This window comes from Anas acuta, chromosome 2 (genome assembly GCF_963932015.1).
Source record: "Anas acuta chromosome 2, bAnaAcu1.1, whole genome shotgun sequence".
NCBI lineage: Eukaryota > Metazoa > Chordata > Aves > Anseriformes > Anatidae > Anas > Anas acuta.
In genome coordinates this window covers 95,911,638-95,923,646 of record NC_088980.1, presented here as the reverse complement: position 1 = coordinate 95,923,646, position 12,009 = coordinate 95,911,638, and the positions used below count along the sequence as shown (strand labels likewise).

General features: G+C 40.1%; 1 protein-coding gene across 1 annotated transcript; it reads right to left on the bottom strand.

Annotated features, from left to right (window-relative positions):
* Positions 1–7,413: 7,413 nt before the first annotated feature.
* Positions 7,414–11,021, bottom strand: LOC137850844 (interferon alpha-inducible protein 27-like protein 2). The gene is made up of 3 exons (XM_068671301.1): positions 10,827–11,021; positions 8,025–8,171; positions 7,414–7,597 (listed from the first exon to the last, which is right to left on the bottom strand). The coding sequence occupies exons 1-3, from the start codon at positions 10,972–10,974 to the stop codon at positions 7,569–7,571; spliced, it is 324 nt and encodes a 107-aa protein (XP_068527402.1). The 5' UTR covers positions 10,975–11,021; the 3' UTR covers positions 7,414–7,568.
* Between the last annotated feature and the right edge of the window lie 988 nt (positions 11,022–12,009).

Here is a 12,009-nt window from a genome sequence, read left to right as displayed (position 1 = left end):
CTTACAGCAAGAACAAACTCAGTCTGTGCCAGTTTATGACTGGTATCACAAATAAAAACCAGTTACCTGTGAATGGAAAACCCTCACCGTAGCAAGAAAAAAACTGCAGTTATCATGTATCACCACTGTATGCCACTGCAGACTAATTACTCTGGTGCATCCCAGCAATGAGGCACTGCAACAGCAGACCCCCCAAGAAACACTTAGTTAATATTAAATTGTAATCCTATTATGTTTAGTTGTTTTCAGTGCTATTAGTCTCACATTTTCCAAATCAACAATTTAAAAATGGATTATCTGAAAATCACAATGCTATTTACCTCTTTGTGTATATACCCTTTTTTAAGCATGGGAGGCAAGAAGAATCAAATTAACAACATATTTATATTTTCAGTACTTCACATCTTAAGAATATTCAATATGTAATTTAAAATTTATCAGAAAAGCACCAACCATCTAACAGATTATTTTCATAAGCTATTTATGCTAAATATAAAATAAACATGTATAATCAGAAATGAAAGATCTCATTCACTGTCTTTTATAAGTCCTCTATTGGACTGGTGTAAAATTATTGTCCAATTTATACCCTTGGGTCAGAAGAAATAAATAAATTGCACTACAGAAGAATTATTATTTCTGTATCTTGAAATAGTTTTCTAGAGTTGATTTACATCCTAATAAAATTTTTGTTAGAAATTCACTAGGCTTAGCAACACAAACTACCAGACCCAATTAAAAACTTCATGCTGACAGAATATGAAGAACTTCTCAAGTATTTGTATATAAATGCTTAAGTGTTTACATGTTTTTTAGCATGTAACCTCAGTTAGTTATCCACTTCTATTGCTTGCTCCGACAGGGATGAAATCTGCAAAAATACTTTTGGGTTTGATCTCTCTTAATTTTTTTGTTCTGATTATTCCCATTCGTTGATTCTGTATCTGGTTATTAACAGATTTAAGCAAGTGTTCATTTCTTTTCTCTTTATACTTCTGTTCTGTTGCTTTGTTCAGTTTTTATTCTGGCTACGGTAGATACTGCATTATTTTACCTAGCAAAATCCTTGTAAAACATGTTTGAGAGGGAGGATGGTCAGAGCAAGGATTCCCAATGGGTAATTATATGAATTATTACTTTGACAAAATAGTTTATTACTAGGATTTTTTAGTGTTTCTTATAGAAATTGCAGGGAATATCTCCTCCATCTCAATGGCAAATGCCAAGTAACCTGGAATTGTAGTCTCACAACGAGCAGACGCTGGGGTATTTAAGTTTAAAGCCTGACAGCCATTACTCTTGTCCATCAGCTACCCCGGGGAAATTACAGACCCTCTTGCATCACATCCTTTCCATTTCCCGGTCAGTGAGGAAGAGCAAGTCATGGACGATGTGGGGCATGTCTCTCCTTTTATTGCTTCGGTGCCTTCTAAACTTTGAGATATGGTAACAGTAAGATAAAAAGAGAGCAACGAAGAGCTGTCTTTCCTTTTCTCTGCAAAACAGCTGTGTGACAGTTAATTACCCATTTGCAAAACAGATAGGTATGGAAAGCTATGCTAAAAAGCTGAAATGACTGGGAAAAAAAAGAAAAAGAAAGAAAAAGAATGAAAGTTTCTCACTTGAAAGCACATTCCTAGAAGGCTGGGAGCTGTACTTTGTCACTAAAGTCACATCTATGAATATTTTTGGTGATGGAGGTCTTTTCAGCTGATTTGGCAGAGCTATTGATAGTACTACTTCTGCAGCAATGCAATAGCAGTTGCATGGGGATGATACAACTTGATGTATTTTTATATAAAACCCTTCCTTGACCTCTGAGTTTCTCTAAGCACTCTGGCCCATGATGTTACCAGCACACTGGATCCCAGTGTTTTGATCCAGGTATGACTTTCTTCATCTACTGAGCTATGTTTGTCTAATAACTAGTAACCACTTGGACGTTTGACATTGTACTTCACGCCTTTGCTTATTCCTGATTGTGGTGTGACATTGGCTTTGACCTCTGTAAAGCAACGGGTTACTCCTGTCCCATAACTGAGCAAACCCCTTCCACCAGACTTACCCTTTTACATTAATTATTGGGAAGAGTGGAAGTGCGGTCATGAGTCTGATATCTCTTGTGGAAGAAAACGTAAATTAAGCAATATTGAATCTCTGAAACATTATATTTGTCAAATTAGGAATTTTAGTTTTCCTTAAAGCCCTAAGTCTATAGCAGAACTAAAACAGTGCAGGCCTGGGTGCAAAAGGGAAATAACTATCAGTTGTGAAATATCTTCGGATTGTTCAGTAACATTACCATTCACAGCCACGGAATACATTACATTTTATTGTAAACTTCGTTCCTTAGAGAAGTATAAATCTTGAAAGTGTGTCGATACTTGGCAAAGTAAATAGTCTCCGGAGACAAAAAATGTTTAGGACCATCTATCAAGTATAAGAAGTTGATAGCAATTAAAATCAGGGCTGTTTATGTATAAACATAAATTGCAGAGCTAGCTTAAAACTGGCCAGTAAAAATCTTGGCTGGGTGGAAATTCCAATTGTAAAAGACTGCAGAGAGCAACATCTGAATTTTAAGAACTGCTTTTGTAGAATGCACTATTTTTTTCCTTAGAGACAATATTTTCTATGAAATTTTATGACATCAAGGGAAATCGCTTTATTTATTTATTTTCACATTCACAACCAGGCATTTAAAAAAAGAATCCCCAGGTAAAAATAAGATAGCTTAGATAAAATATTCCTTGTGTTAGATGAGCACTAAACTGGATTATATTTAAGTGTTCATTTTATTCCCCAAAAGTGATAGAGTGAAAGATGGGGAACTCTTTTAAGTTAATTAGTATAATCATGAATGCTGAATTTGTTCGTAAGGGAATGTACTTGCAATCTTTTGAATTACTGTGTGTTTAAATAAAATTATTAATGGTGTCTCTTTAATACATGAGGCCCTAAGGAAATGGACTGTTGTGGGCAGCCTGCACAATTTTGTTGTTTTTGTTAAGGTTACAATGCTCAGAACTTCAGCAGAATGAAAAGCTCACAGAAAGAACATGGGGATGTCCGCTCCAGGACAGAAAATGGGCTAATCTGCTTGACCCAGCAGCTACTGAGTATCCAGTTGCTGATTGAAAGGAATTTGTTGGTCTGACTCCAGGCAGATTTTCAGATCTGAGATGTGGAGGTCTGCCTTGATTTATCCTTGCACTATGTCCAGCAGAACAGGTCTGCCACTGGCTGTCCTGCCAAGTTGAGTGCAAGGAGAAGTATTTTTGTTTTGGTGGATAGTCTCAGGCTGTTGTGATTGGGTCAAGTCCTTGTGAAGATGCAAGGAGTGCATTAGAGTACTGTTTAATGTGGTAGTGGATGGGGTGTAATTTTGGGTTGTAGGTGGACCCTGCCTCTTCTACCACAGCATCCATGAGTTTAAGAACATCATACGGCAAATGTGAGAAGGGCTATCTCCTTCCTTAAATATGGGAAGGTGTGAAGACAACACCAACTTGAAATGGGTCAGATCTGAAGAAGTTTCAAGTGGAGGGGTGCTCTGCCAAGGAGAGAGCCTTCCAGGCAGTGCCACAGATGTGGGAAACATCATTCTCAGCAGAAATAGCAACAAGCTGCTGGGTGGAAGGGAGAGGCTGTGACAGGGGGCCTTAAAAACAAAGACAAAATCTGCACCTGAACCTGGAATTAAACTACAATAAGTGAGACCAAATGCTGTCAAACAGAACATAATGTTTGAAAATAATGCTGTGTGCCTGCCTCAGAACTGCATTTCAATATTCAAATTGATTCAAATGTAAATTATTAAAATAAATTGTTCATGGATTATCACTGCCAATCTTCCAAGTTACAGTGTGAGAAGATGAGAGGATATGAATGCCTCAGTCAGCTAAGTAAAGGGAAATCTCCCCTTCTCGTGCTGAACTTCCACTCTGAGAGAAACTCTTCCCTCCTGTTCAGCTGTGGGAAAGAGGTAGCAGGGAAGGAAATCTTAAAATGGGATCCAAGTAAGGAGGTGGTATATGACTGAGAAATGTATGTATGTGACTGGTTTTCTAGACACTAAAATCCACCACTGAGTGAATTGTGTGACTCCTCAAGTGAGTGAATTAATTCTGGCACTAGACAGGGGAGAAATACCCAGATTAGGAGCTTCCTCTCATCTTCCTTACTTCCAGAGGAAGACACGTCCAGCAACTATTTCTTCATCTCCTCAGAACAGTGAAAGGGAAGAGAAAATTTTCAAGTAATTTCCAGGAGGAAAAGAGAATTTGGGCTTCTTCCCAAAGCCACAGTGCTCCTGCTGTGTGCACGCAGTATTTCTTGCCTGTCAGACCCATGGGAACGGGGATATTTTAATTTACCTTTAAGAGATGAAACCATGATACAAGTGAGATGGTAAGATACCATTTCAGTGCAGGTAGTTGCCATAACTTGGCTCTCTCCCCTCCTTTCTCTGAGGAGTTCTTGGGCAAGGAATCAGTTTTCATTCTTCGGCTTACCAAGGACAGGGACATTGAAGGGCATCTTAGTAATGCAGGAGGCAAAGAGAAGCTGCAGGAAATAACAAAAGTGGTCTCATGTTTTTAAACGTAGAGACTTTGCCTTGCACTCTGCCCACTAAGAATTTGTGAGAATTCCACAAAATAAGACATGAACAAATCAATAGAGGAACAGCATCTGAACCACAATGCAGGCATTTATTGTCTCCTTGTGCATTAAATTACCCAATTAATGTTTTCTGTTGCCTTAGCCTGTCCTAATAAGGCTTGACTGTCGCTTATCAGCCCCTAATCTTCTAAATGATGAGCAAGAACTGTGGCTGGATTTACAAGAGCCTTTGGGGCACAATACCAAACTCCCAGAGAGCCGAAGATCCATCCCTGGAATGATGCTTATTAGGGGTTCTTATTCATTACCATTTACTTCACACAGATACCCACTAATAAGATCAGCCTGGCTTTATTTATTAAAGTGCTATTAAAATAGATACACTGGACAACCAATCTCTGTGTAAAATGTATTGCACAATAAATAAATAAATAAAAAATTAGCTTTTCTTGCATAAAAATGTCATTTCAGATACCAACACTCTTTTGAATCAACTGGCTCTGCCTGGTTTGTGAGTTTATTTTCCCTGAAAGTGTGACCTGTAATTTAGAAAGTATTTGAGTAAGAAAAATATTTCCAGAGTTAACTGAAAGTGATTTTTATGGACTGCGTGCATAAGTTAACTGATTAGAATAACAATGCTGGGAAAGAGTTGCTGGTAATGAGAAACTAACAGGGATAAATGATTTTTAATAGACAGTGGTAGTGTCTTCAGCATGATAAATGCTTTCCTGTTATATGATAAAAAATAAATAAATCTATTTTACTAAGAGATCCTGCTCATGAACTGTGAGGCCGGTGGGGGGGGAGGAATAGATTCATTTAGATAAAATGCTATTAAATTGCCTGTATACTGTCCTGTCAGGCAACTATCGACCCCATCCCATGGGAGGAATTGATTTCTGTGCAGAGAGCTATGTTCTTTCTGCAGTGCATTGCTTCACTGCTATTGCTCTGGTAATCACACACTGCTGCCTCTTTTCCTTTCTCTCCCCTTCTGTCTGTTTGTTGCAGGAGATTGATTGAGGGACGTGAGGGATTTAGATTGTCATATCTGCTGTTATTTGACCGTTTCAATTATATTCTGTTAAAAAATGTAAATAATTCCTTTCTAACAGTGCACACGTGAATTTGCTTAAGTGGTCTGCGAGTGAAGCATTCAGGAGGAAGCATTTACCTTTGTTCTCCTGTAGACCTGTTGGAGCTGGTGCAGCTGAGGGAATTCAGATGCAACCGAGGATGCTCCCAGCTTTAGGAGAACTATCTAGAATAGCTCTCAACATGGCAAGGTCCAAAGATGGAAAAAAATAGGCAAATTAGTAATGTCAGAATCACATAAGAACTGAAAAGTGAAATGAAATGTAATTAACAATTGTTGCCTTGGTTTGGGTTGTTTTTCCTTCTTCTGGGCATGAATATCTTTTGTTAGCTTTCACTAATGTTAAACATTTTTTAAACAAGGCAAAAGCACTTGAGGTCAAGAAATGCCAACTCTGAAGTTGAATCCTGATATTAAATGTTACTGTTATGCAGGCAAATAAGAAGCATAATCCTTAATTGCCATCAAATGATTGCATGTTGTTTTCTAGATAATATAGCATCAATTGTTTGTCCTTCAAGTTATGTATGTGCCTGTCTTTTTCTAATTTTTACTCATCCTTACATTAGTTTCATTGTTACAACTCACTTCAGTATCATCAATGTTAACACAGGTGCTGGACAGTTTGCTTGTGGGTTTCTGGATCCTTGCTGCTCTCTGACAGCTTCTGCACATGGGGGAACGTACGGATGGGAATTGTGGACATCCTTGCTCTACCTCGTGCAGAAGGGAGTAAAGATCTGCTGGTAGGGCACAGGTGTATTTTAGAAGTCTGCTGCATTAGACCTTATGAGGAAAGTGTAGGATGGCTCAAGCAGAGCCATGTAACAGCTCAGACTTGAAGATGATGCATCCCAGCAAACTGATGGTTCCACCTTTGCACAGAAATACCTGAGTCTAAATGCTGTCTGTGACTACTGAGTACTTCATTTTTTACTCCATATGCCTTAAATTCCTTTTCATTTCACCTGGACCTCATGTTCTTCATTTCTTGTCTTTGTTAACTACATAATTCAACACCAGGATTGCAGTTAGTTAGCTATGCCAGGGGTAAAAAATTAGCAGTAAATAACCAGCATGCACGCAATAAGCAGGGAAGATTTCATGTGAGGGTGAACATATAAAACACCACTCAAGTCAAGGCATCTGACCTTAAAAAACAAACAACAGAAATACAACACCACAACCTCTGTGTGATTGTTTCTGCATTTCATTTGCAGTGAACAAAACAGTTCAAGATTCTTAAGTATGAGAGCTAACATGTAAATGATTAGTATTGTGTGAAGAAAACCCTAAATCTGTAATTTTACAGAAAGTAACAGGAGAGGCTGCATCAGGTTTTTTTATTGGAATATGGGGGGAAGGAGGAGCTAGGGGAGGGAGCATGAGAAGCCAGAAAGACAAAAGGAAGATGGAAGGAACGGGGAATGTATGTGGGAACGTGTCTAGGAAGTGGACAATGTGTGTACCTGGGGAAATGGTGCAGTGGGAGCACATCTGAATGAAAGGCGAGTGGGGAACAGCAAGAGGCTCAGATAGTGAGACCTATTCCAGCCCAGAGTACTGTAGCTTCCTTTCATTGGCTTGTGTTTGTATATGTCTGTGCTTCAGAGGACGTTTAACCAAGGAAGAACCTGCCCCCCATCCCCATCCGCATCCCCACCCCTATTAATTTTGCACAAGCATCCATGGTTTTAACAGAGCTTTTATTTGCACATGTGAAAACAGCTTTGCCTTTCATGTTAGTGTCAGGGAGAGCAAAGAAGGGAAGATGTCAAATGATTCTGGCAGTACAGGATGATGAACTGCTTGCAGAGCTTACTTCTAGACTGATGCTTCTTTCTCTTCAGTGCCTTCCTCCTTTGCCACCCATCGCTAAGGACAAACATAAAGAAACACATGAGAACAATATAAAGCAAATCTGCTGTTGTATGTTCTGTATGTTGCAACAGGGCAACATACAGAATATCTAAGCATGAGTTACAAGCACTCCCAGGACATAGACCAAAGGTCTGTGTTACACTCAGTTAATAACCTAAACTTCCAGTGACCTTTTTTCTGCAACTAGGTGTTTCAGCAATCTGTCTCTGCTATCCGCCTCCATCCTTGCAACTTTATTGCATAGTTATTTCCCCTAATTCCTTAGCTTCTGCTTCCCACCCAGTATAAAGCAACAAACAGAAGAAATGTTGTTTCAAATGCAATGCAGCAACTTCGCTTTACACCCCTCCCTCTAGTAAATGTACAATTGAGCTGAGAAATCGTTTGTTATTTCAGCTTTACTGGGAAGACTCTCACTTACAGATGGACTGGACAGTGGAAGTTGTGCCGCCACTGGGGACTCCACCCCCATGAGATCTGGCCTCCTGGGACATCATGTCAGAAGCCCTGGATCCACTGGAGATCCCGCTGCTGGTAAAACCTGAGGAATGTGTTGAGCCTCTGGCACCTACAACAGTTACAAAGGAAGTGTTACTGCACTTTCTGACTGGGAGGAACCTCACAGGATAATTGTAATCTAGTGTTCTTTAAAAATAAATAAATAAATGGGGAAGATAATATTAATAATAATAATTAATAATAATAATAATAATAAAAAAAAGGCTAGAAAATTTATTAGAAGACAAAGAGACTGCTGATTTTCTGAGGGCTGTGGAACAAACTTTTACAGGAACTCGGGGTTATTGCAGACTTTACCACTTACTGTTACAGGTGATGGATACCTTTCACTTCACTTTCCATAGCATAAACCTATGCATAATAGATACCTCAAGGTTTTGAACACAGCAAGCTCTGGTAGCCAACACATATGTATATCTCCATCTCAGTATAAATAAGCCCCAAACAAAGTATTACATTGCAAGCCTTTTTTTTTTTTTTTTTGTGGGAGAGGACTAAGACATTGACAATGACAAATGCTAGTGACAGCCCCTTAAAACATTCCTGGAGGATGCTCAAATATTTTGGTGATGAGCTTGTTATAACATCTCCTGTAAAGTGATGCTGAACAATACTTGTGCCCTGCTGCAGAATCAGCCGCTCCTCCATGCACATTTGTTCGTGGGGGAGGGTTTGCAGTCTTAATAAAAAGGTTAAGAAGATGTGTTTGAAGAGCGAGAGATTTCAGTGAGCACCTGCGGAAATGAAATCAGACTCTTTTAGCTCTCAATCAGGCAAAGAATGTGTGGCAAGCTCCCCTGCTGCAGGGAGCCAAAGCTCACACCTGTCTTGGCAATGTTACAGACAGAGTATTTTTCACATGGATAAAAGCTTTTTTGGAGTACCTGCTGTAGGCACGGCTAAGGTTTCCTCAAGTCTTGCAGATTTATCTTCACCAAAAACAGTGCATTTCATAAAAGGGTGTAGCTGATACTGTTTCATTGCAAGAATAAAATCAGGTACCATCAAATGTTTACTCTGCCTCTCTCTCTTCTAAATATTCCCAACACACCAGGGGATAAATATGTTCAGTCTTTTATTTTAAAAATTGCAACTTCATACTCTCTGTAGGGCATCACCACCAAGGTTCACCACTGGCTATGGCCATGCCGAGTATTGCTGTACCACCATTATATGTAGCAAAAGGCAGCGTTGGGCAGTTGTCTCTGCTCTGCTATAATATTAGATCAACTGTCTGGTGGTGCCTGTGGACTGGGATCTGTGCTGCTGATGCAGTGTGGTGCCTGAAAGTAGCTCTTCCTGCTATAGACTCCCAAGGTTCTCCTCCTCTCTTGACTTTCTCTCATATTCTCTCCCTCTGCTGCTACCATCCCTTAACATCTTTGCTACCAAGTATTCAATAAGCACTGTATCAGTAACCTAAACTCACTGATCAAATCATAATTTAAATCATAATGTAAAATTCAAACAATGCCTCACAGGAGTACCATGCAGCATCTCTCCAAATGACCCTTATGTCACTTACTCCCTCAGTGTCTAAAGAGCCTCGTGCTATGAATAATACTGTCAGCAACACAAGCCACGTCTAAAAAAAATAACTTACCTCCTTTCAGTCAGGCCTGTCACCTTTTATGTATTTATTTATTTATTAATAATTGAAAGATGGCACAAATCTGGGCCCTGGCCAGCTTACCTGGCCAACCTCTCATGTTATGGCTGGAAGAGTCAGGCTCAGCTCCATCATTCAGTAGACACGTAGCTGCTTACCATGAAAGCAATAGGCCAGCAGTTGGCCAATATGACAGCCCACAGCCTGCTGGTGAGCACGCTCCTGAAGTGTGGGAGATGTGGGTCCAAGACCCGTAAGGCACTAAGGGGTTTGAAACTTTTACAAAGGTCACCCTGCTAACTACCATGCTGCAGGGTAAATCAGGATTACACGGGGCTCTCTTTTCTGTGGGGTCGTGCATACTTAGAGTGCCTGATGAATCAGGTCCCACAGGTGGGACTAGTAGGCAGAATACCTTGTGCGTGAATCCCACCGGATCTGGGGTTAAACAAGTGCCAAGCTGCTTCGAGTTGTCAGATCAGGGACTGCTCTGCGTATGCAGCAGAAAAGCAAGCACCTGTGGGGTTAGCTCATGTGAAAGCCAGCTATGGTTATTTTTAGTACTTGGAAACATGCTGCAAGGACGTGTAAATATTCCCTTTGTGAGTTTATCTCTTGAACTGCAGCTAATTTCCCCCTGTTATAGTGTCTGCATAGGTTCCTATGCATTCTCTCTATGTGATATTTATGGGTGTGTATGAGTAAGGAGCAAAGGAAATCTGATTATTTATATGAAATGTAGGTACACAGATCATGTTCCCGCATAAGTGTACGGTTGCTTACTGCTGGCATGGCTTTCTGTATTATTGATGGTTCCTAGAGAGAGCGCAAACTTCAAATAAACACTGTCCCAAATCTCATGAATGCCACCTATGTATATACACACTCATGCATATGTACATACACAGAAAACATCCTCACTAGCATCCCGGCCATAACATGCAGTTAAATACCCACATCTTTTGTCTTGCAGTGTGAAACAGGAATGTAGGAGGGAAGTGATCACTCGACAAGCCTGCATTCAAGGACGAAATTCCATTTGGCCCCACTCACTAAACCACAAAACCACAAAAGAAAAAAAGAAGTTGCTCATACCCATCTCTTGGAGAGTAGCAGTAGGCCCTCCAGAACGCACGCCTCCCCCACTAGATCTTGCTTCCACGGACATCATGTGTGAAGCAAGCGAACCTGCTCGGATGCCGGAGGAGCCGAAGCCAGCGTTGTGGACGTTTCGGTCAGCCATTTTTGCTTTGGGTGGTGTATGAAGCACTGCACAGCCAGTCTTTTTATACTCTGTCTAGCTAACAGCAAAGAAACAGAACCGAAACCAATGAGCAAGGAAGAAAAGTACACAAAACCTGGGATCACTCGGGGAAACGAAACTGAACTTTATGATCGTGCTTTTTCATTGCTGTGAGAGCAAAGCTTGTTAGACAAATCAACTGATTCATTCTCCTGATAACAAAACAGATTAGTAATGTAAGTGTCATTGATCCGCAGGTGATGTGGCTGAGAAATTTGTTTCTTCATCATTTTCCACTGCACTCTGTTGTAATGAACTCCATCCATGGAAGATCTCTCTTCTGTTCTGTTGGTCATTTCCTCAAACTTCAGGGACATATGGCACATGCAAAGCTGTCTTTGTCAGGGGAAGGCATGAAAGGGGTCTGAGAAATTCAGACAACCTGTCTCCGTCAGGCTTTATGCTGGTTTAAGCCCAAAACAAGACCTGGTACTTTACGCTAGTCTACATTGCACATCTAGGTTAAAAGACAATCTCTTGCCCTCCTTCTCTGAAGGTAGGTGTGGTGGGAGGCAACAGTGATGGAGACAATAAACCCTGCACATGAGCTGCTATTGTATTGCCACAAACATTTTTATTAGGAAGTTCCTTTACAAAAAGTAACTAGTCATATGTGGCCTTCTGAAGGGCATCAAGAGAGCAGAAAAGCTCGTTAAGAGCAGTTTAACACCTTTCTTCACCATTTCACCATTTCCGAAAGCTTCCCAAACTGTTTGTTATTTGTCTCCCACCTGTTTTATCTGACAGTTTAAAAGTACGGCTTTTGGAGGAGTCTTAGCGTTCCAGTTGGACAAAAAATGTGCTTTTGGTACCAGTTAGCATTCTCAAAGAAGGTTCTTTACAAATAAATGTTCTTACCAAAAGCCTGAAAATGGGGTATTTTTTCACTTTAATTATTAACACAACTCTGAATAAAGATGATAAAAGACAGCAAAGTGTTGGCCATACAGAATCCGCAAGCTGTTTGTTACAGTA